We start from the raw sequence: 17,331 nt of genomic DNA on the forward strand, positions 1-17,331 counted from the left end.
ATAGAAGCACTTTGTAGTTCTACAATTACTGACTGTAGTCCATCTATTTCTCTACATGCTTTGTTAACCTGCTTTCACACTGTTCTTCAATGGTCAGGACCCCCACAGGACCACCACAGAGCAGGTATTATTTAAATGGTGGATGATTCTCAGCACTGCAGTGACACTGGCATGGTGGTGGTGTGTTAGTGTGTGTTGTGCTTGTATGAGTGGATCAGACAAAGCAGCGCTGCTGGAGTTTTTCAATACCGTGTCCACTCACTGTCCACTCTATTAGACACTCCTACCCAGTTGGTCCACCTTGTAGATGTTAAGTCAGAGACGATCTCTCATCTGTTGCTGATGTTTGAGTTGGTCCACCTTCATCAGTGGTCACAGGACGCTGCCCACGGGGTGCTGTTGGCTGGATGTTTTTGGTTGGTGGACTATTCTCAGTCCAGCAGTGACAGAGAGGTGTTTGAAAACTCCAGCAGCACTGCTGTGTCTGATCCACTCATACCACCACCATGTCAGTGTCACTGCAGTGCTGAGAATGATCCACCACCCAAATAATACCTGCTCTGTGGTGGTCCCGTGACAGTCCTGATCATTGAAGAACAGCATGAAAGGGGGCTAACAAAGCATGCAGAGAAACAGATGGACTACAGTCAGTAATTGTAGAACTACAAAGTGCTTCTATATGGTAAGTGGAGCTGATAAAATGGACAGTAAGTGTAGAAACAAGGAGGTGTTTTTATTTATTTATTTTTTTTTATTATTTTTTTTTTTTACCCCTTTTTCTCCCCTTTTAGCGCATCCAATTGTTCAATTAGCATCGTGCTTCCTCTCTGTCTATGCCGAACCCTGCCCTGACGGAGGTGATTGAAGCTAACCCGTATCCCCTCCGAAACACGAGCAGCAGCCAGATGCATCTTTGCCACCCACACATTGACGAGTTTGGCGCCACCTAGCGTTGCATGCGGAGAGACACACCCTAAGGGCACCCCCTCCCATCTCTGTGTAAGCGCCTCCAAGCAGCCGGCAGAGAACGCAATCGCATTCTGACAGAGAGAGACCCACATCCGGTTCTTTGTCCCACCCCCCACATGAGCACAAGGAGGTGGTTTTAACATTATGGCTGATTGGTGTATATTTCAGTTTGATAATTTTGTAATCTTATTGAACTTTCACTTTTACTTTATTAATCCACAGCAAAGTTTCCTCAAACTGCCACTGGTTTATCTTGAGTTGTTTTTTTAGACAATACTTTAGATGTTAACTTTTTTTTCCTTTTGATTAATTTTTCAAGCAGAACATATTGTGCAAACAGCGCTGCACAGTGCACCACCACTTCTATCAGCTAAACTTTTGCTCTCACACTCGTTTGTATTTCCAAAATGCAATCAAGCTGGTCAGCCAGTACATTACAATAAAGATTTTCTGTCATTTTGTCACTTAAATAAAGATTTAAGAGAACTAACAGATCACAAAATCCTGTTTTATGGCATTTTACAAAATGTTCCAACTTTTCTGGAAGTGAGGTTTGTTAATAAAACATTAGCTGTGTTAAATCAGTCTGTTTTAAGCGCGACACAGAGCAACAGCGTATCTAAAAGTGGAGCAGTTTGGTTTTGTAACTGATGATGGTCTGAAAGCCGCAGGCCTCAAAAAACTCAACACCCTCACCCACATGCAGGCTCAGAGCCTGGGGCATTTTTCACATTCCTCCTGCCAATGGGCCGATAAATACTTTCCCCACGTGTGCTTTGCTGTGACTGAGCCTGGCCAGTGAGGGGAAAAAGTCACAGAGTTCTGGCTTCTTCTCTGCAAACATGACAGGGTCAACATGAGGCTCGAGCGCGCTTCTGTCACCTCGACCCATCCAACCCAAACAGACAGCAACAAGCTCAGAACTGTGAGGAGGCAGCCATCCATACAGCACTGCAAAAAGTTCATGTGACACGTCTGTGATATATTTCACATCCATAAATCACTGGGGTGAGTCTCTAAATTTAACATAGAAAAGCATTTAAAGGGTTTAAATATGAAGTAATTCATGAAAACTAACGTGTTTTAATTTTAATAGTTGTTTAACTCAGGGCTGCAAAGTACACTGATCAGGCATAACATTATGACCACCTTCCTAATATTGTGTTGGTCCTCGTTTTGCTGCCCCATATGCAACAAACTGCGATGCACTGTGTATTGTGACACCTTTCTATCAGAACCAGCATTAACTTCTTCAGCAATCTGAGCTACAGTAGCTCGTCTGTTGGATCGGACCACATGGGCCAGCCTTCGCTCCCCATGTGCATCAATGAGTCTTGGCCGCCCATGACCCTGTTGCCGGTTCACCACTGTTCCTTACTTGGACAACTTTTGATAGATACTGACCACTGCAGATCGGGAACACCCCACAAGAGCTGCAGTTTTGGAGATGCTCTGACCCAGTCGTCTAGCCATCACAATTTGGCCCTCGTCTAACTCGCTCAAATCCTTACGCTTGTCCATTTTTCCTGCTTCTAACATAATCAGTGTTATTTACTTCACCTGTCAGTGGTCATAATCTTATGCCTGGTCGGTGTATACTCTTTAGTAATAGTAACATCAATGTTCTGGTCATTTGCACATGCAGACATTGGTCACATACCTAGTCAACATTTCTGTTTATGATGTACGGAGATCATAAATTACAACTTTAACTCAAGCCAAGACAAGTTTACATTTAACAAGTTTTTTATTTAACTAGCTGTATTAAAATGCTCACTACGTATATTACAATTTGGCATAAATATGATTACGAACAGTGCTGTAAACAGGACCCACCTAACCTTTGGTTTTATTTTTCACCCAGATTTCCAGATTTGATGTTAGATTTCCAGAAATATCTAAATATATGAATATAAAAAACTCAGTTTTTTTAAACATTAAAGTATGTGTTCCAAACATTTTTTCAAGGAAGAAAAAAATTGAAATTAAAACATTTGTTTAAAGACATAGCCATGTACTGTTTGGCTGCCAATAGTGAAGATTAAAGAAATGCGACGCCTGCTAAAGAACATGAAACAGATTTGTACCCATTCAGTCAAAAGAGTATTTGCTATTCTAGTAAACAACACTGGACAGGAACTCCTGGGCTATTGTTAACCTTAATTCATTAAAAAGTTCTAAACCATGACCTCATGTACTCTGCATTGTACACAAGGACACTTACACTGACCAGGCTTAACATTATGACCACTGACAGGTGAAGTGAATAACACTGATTATCTCTTCATCACGGCACCTGTTAGTGGGTGGGATATATTAGGCAGCAAATGAACATTTTATCCTCAAAGTTGATGTTAGAAGCAGGAAAAATGGGCAAGCGTAAGGATTTGAGCGAGTTTGACATGGGCCAAATTGTGATGGCTAGACGACTGGGTCAGAGCATCTCCAAAATTGCAGCTCTTGTGGGGTGTTCCCGATCTGCAGTGGTCAGTATCTATCAAAAGTGGTCCATGGAAGGAACAGTGGTAAACCAGCGACAGGGTCATGGGCGACCAAGGCTCATTGATGCACGTGAGGAGCGAAGACTGGCCCATGTGGTCCGATCCAACAGACGAGCTACTGTAGCTCAGATTGCTGAAGAAGTTAATGCTGGTTCTTATAGAAAGGTGTCACAATACACAGTGCATCACAGTTTGCTGTGTATGGGGAAGCAAAAGGGGACAAACACAATATTAGGAAGGTGGTCATAATGTTATGCCTGATCGGTGTATGCTGAACGAGAAAATGACCTTGGCCAAACTGTCCTCAAATGCATTTCATTTATTTTGTATAACTGTATAATAATTTCATGCGAATGGGTGTGGCTGAAACACAGAACTTTAGTGTATCTAAATCTGTATCATCATCTTAATGTAAAGACATTAACACACAAATTCACTGTGCACATCTTTTAGATTATGATCACATTTCTGTGTATCGTGGGTATCCTCACAGTACGCACACCGACTCCCTTTCACTGTATAGATTCTCACCTCTCTGTGCCCTTCTCTTGGGTGACATGGTACTGCATAGGCGTCAAACGCTTCCTCAGCTCCTCCTGAGAGAAGCTTTTGGGCCAGGTCTTCTTGGCGCGACATGTCCCTGCAGTAATTAGGGATAAAAAATGCAAGTCAGTGTCTCTACAGCTAACACTGTATCAGAACATTCTGAGTCAGACTGCCAAAACAACCTGCACTGCAAATAAATGTGCAACCAAATCAAGCCAGCCTAAACCACTTTCTGTTCAGCAAGAGTCAGTGTTTGGTGTGCCAGTGTGGGTGACATTTATGCACACTGTCATACATTTACACACCCATGCATGCACCCAGTCAAGTCTGAAGATACGCAAGCTTATCAATAGGGCAAGCATGCAGAAAAAAACTCCAGATTCCAAAGATTAATTAATATAATAACTTATTGTAGTTTATAAATATTGATTCTTGACTGAAATAAAATCCAAGAGCAGTATATTATCCAGCACATGCCAGTAGGTCTGTGCAAAATAATGTGCTACAGCCAAAGTAGTGCACTATACAATATTTAAAGTAGAAGTCAGCCTGGTATATAAAGACTAAGGTTGATTTATCTGTGTTTAAAGGGTTATTTCTATCACTAGGAAAAAAATGCTTACAAAGTATGTACCATTGCAACAATGGTGACCTCTGCAGGTTAAATTAAGAGTTACCTGAACAGTAAAAGGAATGTACTGTACAGTATGTTCTATTCTCACAGCCATATCAAACACACATTTAAAAAATATAACATCAGTTACATAAATAGTTTTATCCATATATGCATTAATTAAATAATCATGACACCACATTTTTAAAGTATTTAAACAACCCCCTCTTTGTTCCATTGGCGACAAACCAACTGCCAAAACCCATAAAATATAACAGCCACTGTTAATATTTTCTGCTAATACTATTTAGCAACCCCAATTAAAATGTGCATGTGGGGGCCGCGGTGGTTTAACACTGCCGTGTTATTTTCAGTGCTTGTGCTTTGGTGAAGGCTGTGTGCTGGGAGACTGGGTCTCCTGTCACTTGTGCTATTTGGAGAATTCATCCCCACAAGATTGAAACCATGTGAACTGAGAAAATAATGGGGTCTTTAAAGGATCCCATTGGTGAATGGGCTCCATTGATGGGCCCCTCTGTCCACTGAGTACAAAGTTATTTCTAACTCAAAACTAGGTGGGAGGGGGCACAAGGGACTCCCCCATATTCAACTTACTGACAGAGAGAGAGAGAGGGAGCGTGCAAGAACTTCTGGATTCTATTAAATTCGACAAACTGACAGAAAAATTAAAAAAAGACAAAGAAAAAAGTACGACACTAAAAAAAATTTAAAGGAAAAAATTATTAGAAAATAAAACACAATAAACAGAGAAATCAACAATTTAAAAATAAGAGTAATAGCAAAAAAACAGCAAAAGATATGTAAAAAGAAAAACAGTTTATATTGAAAGGAAACAATAAAAAGGGGAAAAAAACAAGACTAAAGGGCAACATAAAACACAATGAATAAACCTAGATTTTTATCATTTATTCAGCTTTAGTTACTGCTGTATCCTGATCCTGAGAGTCAGGATGGATAACGGGAGGCACAAGGCAAAACTATACATTAAGCAGGGCATCACTGACACCATTTTCTCACTTACACCTACAGACAATTTGAAATTGCCAGTCCTCCTTTTGAGATGGGAGAAAGCCCGAATACCCAAAGGAAGGCAAGAACATGTCGAATATACTACAGAAAAGGAAGCAAAAGTGAGGTTTGAACCTATGTCCCCAGAGCCCTGGTGGTGTATAATGTGGTGGTGGTGATAATTCCTTGGTAATTCTTTGACACTTTTATCTCTTATATTTATAATTACATATATATATTGGTTATAATCCATACTACTGCCTCTACTACATATATTCATTTATATATATGTATATATCTTGATTATCATAATGTGTATGAGTAATACAGAATTTTTGTATATATTGTTAATAAAAATATATAGACTACTGCTGCTATTTTTAGTTATATTTCAAGTCAAAGTATCACACACAATTGCACATCTCTTGCATTTTCTTGTATTTGTATACTGTATACATGCACATTGTACAATTGTATTAGTTCTTCTTTTTTCTTTTGTTCTTGTTCAGCTACTAGAGAGAAATAATAAATAATGTGCCCTATCATTCTAGGAAGGTAAATAAATACATTTGCCTTGTGCTATCTAATGTATGAAGAATAAGGATGTGATTTAATGTATCACTGTATTCAAAGGCCAATGCTTTATTCCAGCATTAACCAAATATTTTTCCCCGTTTTAGATGATTAAACAATGATTAAGATAGACATACTGTTAAGAACGGCATACTGATACATACAAGTGGCATCAATTCTGTCATATGGAAGATGTATTTAGTTACCAAGTAATTAGTAAAAATAAAACCAAACATTTGAAGCTTAGATATGCATGCAAGCTTAAACGGGAGTTAGATGTTAATCCCAAGAGCAACTGAGGTAAGAAGACAAGAGGAAAAAGATAAAAAAAAATCTAGCAACAAGGGGTCGTCAAATACAGGAAAAACAACCCTTCAGTCCAAACTGATGTACTATGTGTGTGTGTGTTCACTTTGCTGTGTAATGATCACATCATGTATAAAAATCTAGTTAAGCTGGGGTTAAAAATTAAAGGAAAAAAATTTAATTAGATTAGTTATTGGCTGTTATTACTGCTCCTGCCACTAGGCGGACAACATAGGTTAGACACTACTTAATACGTACAGTATTTACATTTACATTTACGACATTTAGCAGACGCTTTTAACCAAAGCGACTTACAGTTATGACTGAACACAATTTTTGTTTGTTAAGGGCCTTGCTCAGGGGCCCAACAGTGGCAACTTGGCGGTGGTGGGGCTTGAACCGGCAACCTTTTAATTACTAGTCCAGTACCTTAACCACTGAGCTATCACTGCCCGTATGAAAATCTAAAGTAGAACAGCAGACAATCAAGTATGTATGCTCAACGACTTCTTAATTTCTTAGGTGGGTAGCACTGTCGCCTCACAGCAAGAAGGTCCTGGGTTCGATCCCCAGGTGGGGTGGTCCAGGTCTTTTCTGTGTGGAGTTTGCATGGGTTTTCTCCGGGTTTCCTCCCACAGTCCAAAGACATGCAAGTGAGGTGAATTGGAGACACCAAATTGTTCAAAACTGTGTTCAATATAAACGTGTGAACTGATGAACCTTGTGTAATGAGTAACTACCGTTTCTGTCATGAATGTAACCAAAAGTGTAAAACATGACATTAAAGTTCTAATAAATAAACAAACAAACAAACAAACATGTTAATAGTATCTGTGTAAATAGTAATAGTAAATAGTGATATTTTTACCTGTCTTCACTGTTTAATCTAGAATGGATTTGAGTTAACCAGACTCCTGGAGCTGTGTGATTTGTATTGTGACATGAAAATTGTAGTGTCTCTTCACCTCCACTTTAGTTCCCTGTCAAATATGTATTGACAAATAACTTCCAGTATTTCATTTGTGTCCTTTTTGCCACGCCATATACTTCTTAAAGGTTCATATTTATATGGATACTATATATTTTTTTCATCTCTGGGAATTATTTATTTATTAGGATTTTAACGTCATGTTTTACACACTTTGGTTACATTCATGACAGAAACGGTAGTTATTTGTTACCCCAAATTGCATCAGTTCGGAAGTTTGATGTCAAACACAATGATGAACAATTTTGTAACTCCAATTCACCTCACTTGCATGCCTTTGGACTGTGGGAGGTAACCCGGAGCTCCTGGAGGAAACCCACTCAGACACAGGGAGAACATGCAAACTCCACACAGAAAGGACCTGGACCTGAGAATCGAACCCAGGACCTTCTTGCTGTGAGGTGACAGTGCCTCTGGGAATTAACATACTTCATACTTTGCTACTTGGGAATACATTGATGTATAAAAGTAAATTGAGAGGGTGGGGGTAATTAGGTGGGGTTTTTTGATTGGTCAACTAGTGGGTAGGAATTCAACTAATCTGAATTTAAGTGTGCTTAAATCACTCATGTTGCCATGCAACAGTTTTGTGAACGGTACTTAAAACAGGAACCATTGCCAAATATGAATTACAGATACTCCTCATGACTTATTTATTTATTATTTTTTTACCTCTGATTGTGTAAATATTATGTACATTTGAACAATGGAGCTTGTTTCAACAGCCCTAGTGGTTATCCAAGTAATACATGTTAAATCTTTCTCTTTATATACTACTAAACTGCTCTGTCAATACCAAGATTTTGTTGCCAGATCCAATCATTCACAATGTCTTCCTGCAAGTGACCACATGACATACCCCTTGCAAACAGCCAGGCGTGCACACACAGAGGAAAGCATGTGTTAGAGCTCAGAGAGGCAGAGCGCACTACACACTGCACACACTGTAAACACACACAGCGTCCAGTGGACCTGAGGGAAGCCCGCAGGCCTTGAGTTTAACAGGCTGGCTTTTGGTCACCAGATGCAGCAGATTGAACCCAGACATGGCTGACGCTACCACGGTCGATGTTGCTGCTGGAAGCACAGTAGGCTCAGACTAGAAAACAAAACAAAGGCGGGGCACAGGAAGGACAGAAAATAACACTTGTCAACATGATCGTCAGTCACAAAGATGGACACACATAGCAGAGAGGTCAAGCCAGAATGACCGATATCTTTAATGCAGCAGAAAGATCCTTTTTTTGATAAACCTGAGCAAGAGAATGGTGAGTACAAATCAAGATGTTAACATGAAGCACCCCAGTGGGGATTTAACAAGTAAAGACCTTTGAACTTTGTGTTCTTTAATACATTCCATGCTAGAAAAAATATGTGAATCTTTTAGAAACTTCTTTAGAAGCGTTACCATTTACTGTAGCTGCTAATCAAACTTACACAACAGTATGAGAAATCCTAGACTATTCTGGTATTTTTTACGATCAGCAATGTTGAAGTCAGTTGAGGTTGAATATGAGTTTTTAATTATTCTGATGTTGATTGTCTATTCAGTCATTGTCTTGATCCAACTTCTGTTAAGCTTTGGAGTTTTATTTAAACACTTCAAATTATTTATTTTTGTTGGGTTTTTGACAGCATAGTTACACTGGGGTTAAATTCATGGCATAGTCTTTTAGTCTTTATGATTCAAAAGTAAATCAATTTGAGAACTCTATATATACTATTATTTATTTATAACTATATTTATATATATATATATATATATATATATATATATATATATATATATATATATATATATATAAACATTCCAGGTCTTTAGAAATTCTTTTGTTGCATTTCCCCCTCCATGCATCCTTCACTTTGTTTCTTCTATGGTGCATCTAAAAGGTTTTTGATATAGGGATGCTCCACAAGAACAGTTCCTTGTTTGAAGAGCAGACTAAGACTTTATGTAACATTTTATAGAACATCTAAAACCTGTTCTTAACTGGAACACTTCATATTTCTAGTCACTTTTTCCAGCCAAAAAAATGTAAATGATTTATCAGCGTGTTAAAATCTGAATTTGCATTAGTGTAAGTATTCTTAATTAATGCAGAATATGTAAGTAATTTTTTTTTTAATAATCATACACAAACGTATATTAAAATTTTGTGGGCTGTGAGCCAGTAAGCCTTGTTAATAATTTTCTTTCATTTAAAATTTCTCCTTCATTTCAAATGTTACACACACATACAATGACTTATTGTACAAATTAGTGGTTAAGGTACTGGACTAGTAATCGGATAGACACTGGTTCAAGCACATCACTGCCAGGTTGGCCCTATCGGCCAACCCTCAATTGCTTAGACTGTATACTGTATCAATACTAGGGATGTAACAATACACTCTACCCACGATGCAATACGATTCACAATACTGGGTTCACAATGCGATTTTTTCCGGATTTTTTAAAAAAAAAAATGAAATGAGACAAATTATGACAAAGTTTCCTTTTATTATTTCTCTTTAAAAAAAATTTTTAATAAAATACTGTATTTGTGATTATCTTTTATTTATCTAAATAATGAATGCCCTTTCATTTCTGAGGTAGGTACAAACTATGCCTAAAAAAACATACAAATAACGAAAGTATCCTCACATAAATACATTTGGCTGGAAAATCCCCCTACCTGGCAACTTTGTAAAGTGCTGTACACCAGGCGAGGTGATAGAGCCAGTGCCCTCTGCTGTTTAAAGTGAATATTGATTCATCTTAAATGAATAACCGATTCAAATCGTGGCACACGTGCACCGATTTTTAACTGTCTTGTGGTGCATCGTTACATCCCTAATCAATACAGTCAAATGTCACTTTAAATAAAAGCATCTGCTAAGTGCCCTAAATGTATAAACTTGTGCAAGTTTTTATTGTCTTAAAAAATCTGCTACTGAAAGTCTAACTGTAATTTAATCAAACATGCTTACGAATGATCTGCTGTGGTGACCCCTAATATGAGCAACTGAAATTAGTAATTAATTCAATTCTTAAATGTAAGATTGTTGCATCTCTAGTACCAACAATAAAAATGTACCTCAATGCATTACGTTTATAAAGAAGATTTAACATTCCAACTGTTTAGGAAAGATCACTGTGAAGTGCTCAGCTCACATAGTAAGAACTGATGTTCCTTGGACATGCTTAGAAAGGACACATCAGTTTGGCAATATTTACCAGCCATGACAATGGACATTGTGTTTACAAGTGTGCTAATAATTTAATTGTGTAACTTGAACGATTTACAGCCAATCTGTTGATCAACAAAAATAAAATTGCCTATTACAATTAAGCTAATGCAAAAATAATAACAGTGCATCACTTTACATTATATGTCTCGATTTTGCCATATAAAAAAGGTGTTTTTGTAGTTCAGTTAAAATGTTATTTATAGCTATAAGTATCAAGCTGCAAATGAAGCTGTTAGAGCAAACAAACACACATTCTTAAGAAGAGCTAAATAAATTATAAGAAGCAGTTTGTAATTTGAAGAGCCATCTTCTTTCTGCCTGCAAGGTGAACTGAAATGAAAACACTGCCAAGCTTTTCAAACGTCTCCCTTTCAGGGGAAAATTTAAACAATTGCATGAATCAAACTAGTAAGTCTATCTTTAATGTATTTGTATAATTTCATTAATTAAGTGGTCATTGCAGCTGGAGAAACACTCAAACAATTAGTAACTGCACTTTTGAATAAAATTCTCAGAATTTTTCACCCATTATTGTAGACACAAGTATCAGTGGCTATAGCATATGACAAACCTTTTATCTGAATGTGTGCATTACAAGACTATCCTAATAGTTTTTTTGTTTAAAAAGAAAGTTACACATGTACAACATTTATTAGAATTACTAGATGTGCTCTGTTTTTTGGTCAGAACAGCAGCTGTGTACTGATTCATAGCTCAATGCATGATCATTTCTGGTTTTTATTAGTTAAATGTGTAGTAATAGTTTTATCGTTCAATATCTCTGATTGCAGGGGTGCAGAATCTGGCAAAACACCTGTATGTGCACTAAACATGCTGTGTTTAACTGCTGCATGCACCCTGAGGGGTCAAATTAAAATAACTGTCCAGAACAATGGTTTTCAATGGTTTTAACAGTGAAATGAGCTGAAAAGGGTTCGACACTGGCTACAAATGTGAACTAAACATTGTGTACGTTTACTTAGTGCTGCAGGTACATACTGATTAAGCCAAGTTGGCTAAATGGCTAAATAAAGTAGCCAAATACACAGCATCATATTTTTGACAGCTCATTAAAATAGCAGCTGGTTTGTCTTTAATAAACCCAAAGAAAAAAATAAATCCCCACCACCTTTTTAGTCATTAAACCTAAATGAAATAGTCACCTCATTAGCTAGTATGAAAAACAATCTCTCTGGCCATGGAAGCAGATGTCTTAGGTTACAGTACCTAGTGAAAGAGGTGATGTGACATTTATGAGTCTCCCAACGCTCACAGCGGATCTTGTGTACTGAAGAGTGACCACTGGGACCAAACTGCGAAGAAGACGGCATGCCATTCCGCCTAGTGAGCTCAAGCTGTGACAGTGCAGCTACAAGGTTGGTAGTCGGAAGAAGTTGGTCAGGGTCGCTCGGCACAGAGGCGTGAAACTACAGAATCAAAGAGGTGCAGTTTTGAAGACTAGAAAGTGCTATGGCAATCCTGACTAACAGCGCTAAGCATTAAACCAGTGCAAAATGTATTTGCAGCTGAGGGGCACGAACACAATGGCTGAGGCTGAAAATATGTACAGCTGGAATTTATGTGAAAGGAGGTCCATCTAGTGGTCATGCTGGTGAGACTAAAAAACAGGGAGACATACGTGCGTGACTTGTGGAAGGTCTGTGTGTGGCATATAAGGTAGTGGGACTAGTTGCTTTCTAAGTTAAATACACATGCAGTTGCCAATATTAATAGCAATATACTGTAATTTCATTCAGCTTTTAAGACATATTTTTGCACTTTTTACATAATAAACAGTGGATTCAGAAGGTATATTGACCTTTTGCACACTTTGTTTTTTAGATTAGATTTTGAATTGATATAATTGCCACTTTGCCCTGTTATGGATCAGCATCCTGTCCGGGGTGTTTCCTGCCTTTTACCCAGTGAATCATACCCACTGTGACGCCGTTTAGGACAAAGCCATGGTAAAACAAACAATGAATGAAGGAATAATTGTCATTTTAACCCATCAATCTACACGTAATCACCCATAATGATGAAGTGACATGCTTTTAGAGTTAAAAATCTAAAGAAAGGCTCCCCACTCCTGCTTGGTGTTTGATAAACAGCATGTAATGGACTTTGGCAACATACGGGAAAAGGTCTGAAAATACTAAAATTGAACTATTTGAGCAGAACAGAAAGCACTATGTCTGGCAGAAACCATGTACTGTACATTAACTAGCTTATAACATCCCCACAGTGAAACACTGTGTGGCAGAGTCATGCTACTGTGGTGCGTCTCAGCAGCAAGGATGCCGACACACGTAGGAATTGCTGGTTCAACATGACAATGACCCAAAGCATTCAGCCAAAACAACACTAACTGAATTTCTGTGAGTGGCCAAGACCAAAGCCCAGACTCTACAAAGCTTGTGGACACCTATTTAAGAAGGCTTACGACTGTAATTGCTGCCAAAGAAGCCTTTTGTGAATAAGAAAGAAAAGAAAAACTTCTGTTTCATTTTGCCATACTGACTGATTAACTGTACACATAAATTGTAAAAATGGCAAATATATCTATTCAAAATCAAATCCAGATGACAATAATTGTGCAAAAAGACTGGGGGGTCTGATACTTTCTGAATCAACTTGAATCAATCCCTGAGCTTTTAGCTGTTAAAGGGTATTATTAGAAATGCATGCTTATTTTAGGGCTTGACATTATACCTTAACTCTTCAAACTAGAGGCTTATACAATTAAGATTTTGGAAACCTTTCACCATTGTTTCTGAAATTGATAGAGCTGTTAGTGTATTTAAAAGTTGATAAAGATAAAATATTTTATAATAGCAGTATCTTGTTGTATACAAAGTCATCATGCATTAGTAGTAGGGTATATAGTAAAACTACTGTCACTATTAGCAGATACATTCATCATTCCAAATATAAATATATATTTTTTAATTTTATTTATAGTGCCTATAGAAAATCATCATACCCAATTGAAATCTTTGCCTTTTGTCACATTATAACATAAAAATCCAGCTGAATTTACACAATATAGTATATCCTGATAGTAAAATACCTCTTTAGTCAAATGCCTGGTTGGATAAGTAACCAACCTCATAGAGTAACTATTATAAACTTGCTTAGGTGCAACCAATCACCTTCCAAATCACACACCAAACTAATTGGCCCACACTTGACATCAGCTGTAGTGTTTTTTTGGAGTGCTTTTTTCCTGAGGGTGAATGTCTGCTCATCAGTTTGTAAACTAAAGCTGAACTGCAGTTGGGTTATACAGCAGGACAGTGATTCAAAGCACACATGCCGATCCACCACTGCAACAAAATTCAGGTTTTTAAGTGGCAGAGTCCTGACTTGAATCTTTTTAAGATGCTAAGGCCAAACTGTAAACAAGCAGTTCAAACTTAAAAACCCTTAAAAAAAAAGACTGGGCCAAAATTCCTCCATGGTGATGTAAAAGTCTCACTGCAAGTTATCAAAAACGTTTGATTGCAGCGGTTACGACCAAGAGTGGCACCACCAGTTAATAGATTTATGGGGGCCATTTTTATTTTACATGTACATATTACATATACATATATAGGTTCTAAATAACTCTTTATCCTAAATAAAAGGAATTATCTTTTAAAAGCTGTACTTTGTGTTTAGTTGTGTTGTCTTTACATTACAAATTAGTTGGAAGATCTGAACCATTTAAATGTGACAAATTATCAAAAAAGAAGGAAACGTGGGGGTAAAAACTTTTTCACAGCACTGTATAAACCTAATCAAATTGATAAGAAGCATCACATGCACATATCAGCATGACATTCATTGTTTTAGGCAGCACGTAGAGCAGAAGAGAGCTGCTGTGTCCCAAATAGCATGCTATACGCAAAATAGTCTACTACTGCTGTTTCAAGCACGCTATCGAATTTTCTAGCTCTTCAGCTAGCCAACTAAACAGTGATCTTTTTGCTACTTGTGCAGCCTGACACAACGAGTTTTGTATGTTATAAATATTTAATGTTGAGTTATCCTATGCCTTCTGTTTGACGAACCTTCACAAAGCAGCGCCAATCATGCATAGTATTAAAGATCCTGTATATTCTACTCCCTACATATCGAACACATCTATTATTTTTTTGTTTGTATTAATACTTTTATTTTGTCTTACTGGCAGGTATTTCTATTCTGTATTAATTAAATGTACATTAAGAAAGCACATCATTTGAACAGCAGATTGACCAATCAAAATTGTGCTTAAAATAACCCAAAGGTAGCCAGATTTCTGACAGTGTTGTATCCACAAGCCACATTTTGCTGTGCTGTTTACAGACGTCATACTGCAACTTCAAAGCACTATAATGCAAAAGAAGTCACATTAACTGTATTGAAAAATTCTGCACAAATTGGATGCAGTATTTCTTTTTGAAAGCTTTATCACTGCAGATCATCGAAATGCAGGTGGGACATAAGATTACTGGTTATGTTCCTGTCCAGAAGTGAAGGTTCGATAATTTAGCACCTGTAACAGCAGCTAGAAATTAAAAAAAAAATTTTTTTGCTTGTTTGGGCTATTTAATACAGTTTATTTAATATAATAGGAATTTATCATTTTTTTTAAAAAGCAACTAGTTCACTCAGGTCTTCGATTCGAATCTCAGCTCTGCTACCGACAGGCTGAGCGCCTACACGAACGACGATTGGCTTGTTGTTCAAGGTGAAGGGTGCCGGAGGGGAATCCTCATAACTGATGCAATTATGACCTCTGCTGGCTGATTGATGCCGCCTGCACAGAGACGGGGGACGATGTGATCAGGGTGTGTCTCTCCATACGCAAAGGCGATTCGCATATGAACCTGCCTCATGCAGGTAAAAAGATGCAGTCGATACTGCACACGTGTCAGAGGGGACGTGCATTAGGGGTCAACATCAGTAGAGAGGAAGCATAATGCAATTGGGCAATTGAATACGACTAGATTGGGGGGGGGGATTTGGGGGAAAAACAACTACATTATTTACAAATAAACAACTTATATAATTGCTAGTTGCAGCCTCCAAATGAAATAATGTTTGAACATTTTTAAAAACCAATTATTAAATACATTTGTGACCCTGTAAGCAGCCATAATATGTGTTTATTTTAATTGTATTAAGGTATTTAAAAAGAAAATAACAAAACTGGTTAGGAAAAACAAAAGCTGGTACAGGGACTGTCCTGACAGTCTGATTATACTGCATTGCAAGTCAGGCAGGAGTGACTAGCATTAAGTACCAACTATTATTATAATTAAAATACTTTATGCTGGCATGTAAGCACATTTTCTGTTATTACAAAAGAAATGTGACACCTGTCGAGTTAGGCTAGACTGTGTTAAGTCATTTAAGTTCGAACATGCAGCAACAAATGGTTCATGTCTGCACCTTGTTTACTTATTTGAGGTCGAGTTAGCTGGACGACATGTAAACAAAACAGCCCAGTCACTGTGTGCGTAGTTAGCCTGTTAGCTTTCAATACTTAGTTGCAATGTACTGTACGTTATGTGTAGTTTTGTCTTTAACGGTTCATATTTAGTGTTAAATAGTTATAATACTGTACGAATATCGGGTAGCGACATGAATAACAACAGTACTGTAACAACAGTAACAACCCACCTACTGAGGAAAAAAACGTAAACACGGGAGGCTTCGGGCATCAAACGACGTAGTACAATAAATAAATACACCGTCACTACTGTCGCTGCACATATTTAGTACGATAGTACGCTGACTAGACCCAGTCATAATAACAATACTTAGTCTTTTGTTTACAAAAATAAAACAATAGCTAGAAATACGACACAAAAGTTAAGAAAACATACCTGTTAAAAGACAGCCGGTCAGAGTCAGATATAAAATAAAAAGTGAACCCTCAGGCCGGGAGAGACGGACCTGCATGTGTGTGACAGCAGAACTGAACCGCACACTCACTGCTGGACTTGTTAGGTAATGGCAGATGCATTGTGGGAAATTCCTTTTGCGCTCCCGTTTCATCTCCAAATATGAGCAATAAACGCTATTTAAACGCGCACGCGCAACTAACAGCCGCCTTCACCAAATATTACATATCAGAGCCGTAACATTAATATAGATCAGACCTGGGCATTGTACGGCCCGCGGGCCACATCCGGCCCGCAAGACATCCCCAACCGGCCCGCATGAGGTTCGAGGCAATTAAAAATTAAATGTAAATAAATGTACATCAAACATGCAATATAACAGAATTGATTTTGACGGGAGCGCTGTGTTTTTACATATCTGGAAGTTTCGATTTACGTATGCGCATGTGTGCGCGAGTGTATGGGGCTTCACTGTAATGCGAACAGAGCTGAGTGTGACTAATTGTGAAGTTTTTAACATTACATGAACTTCTGAAGTATTTATTAAGTCAGGTGTAACGCTGGTTAAGGATCCCAATTTAGGCATTAAATCGCGGTACTAAACTGAGAAATACAAGAACATGAATGATGCAGAGCGTCACACCTGAAGCTTCACTAACTAAACTGCAAAAGCAACAAGGACTTTTTATAAAGTTTAACACA

General features: G+C 37.9%; 1 protein-coding gene across 3 annotated transcripts in view; it reads right to left on the reverse strand.

Moving 5' to 3' along the window:
* The window catches only part of msrb3 (methionine sulfoxide reductase B3), a 31,151-nt gene extending 14,397 nt beyond the window's left edge, over positions 1-16,754 (reverse strand). Inside the window, exons 1-3 of one of the 3 annotated variants that reach the window (XM_063006134.1) lie at positions 16,612-16,719; positions 11,984-12,183; positions 4,002-4,110 (exon numbers count right to left, since the gene is read on the reverse strand). In XM_063006134.1, the coding sequence (XP_062862204.1) occupies positions 4,002-4,110; positions 11,984-12,092 (218 nt within the window). In that variant the 5' untranslated portion in view covers positions 12,093-12,183; positions 16,612-16,719. Of the gene's footprint in view, positions 1-4,001; positions 4,111-8,497; positions 8,625-11,983; positions 12,184-16,611 lie in introns of those variants that run through there. The other 2 variants (XM_063006143.1, XM_063006153.1) reach the window with 2 other exon arrangements.
* Between the last annotated feature and the right edge of the window lie 577 nt (positions 16,755-17,331).

The sequence above is a fragment of the Trichomycterus rosablanca genome, chromosome 1, assembly GCF_030014385.1.
Source record: "Trichomycterus rosablanca isolate fTriRos1 chromosome 1, fTriRos1.hap1, whole genome shotgun sequence".
In the NCBI taxonomy this organism is placed as follows: Eukaryota; Metazoa; Chordata; class Actinopteri; order Siluriformes; family Trichomycteridae; genus Trichomycterus; species Trichomycterus rosablanca.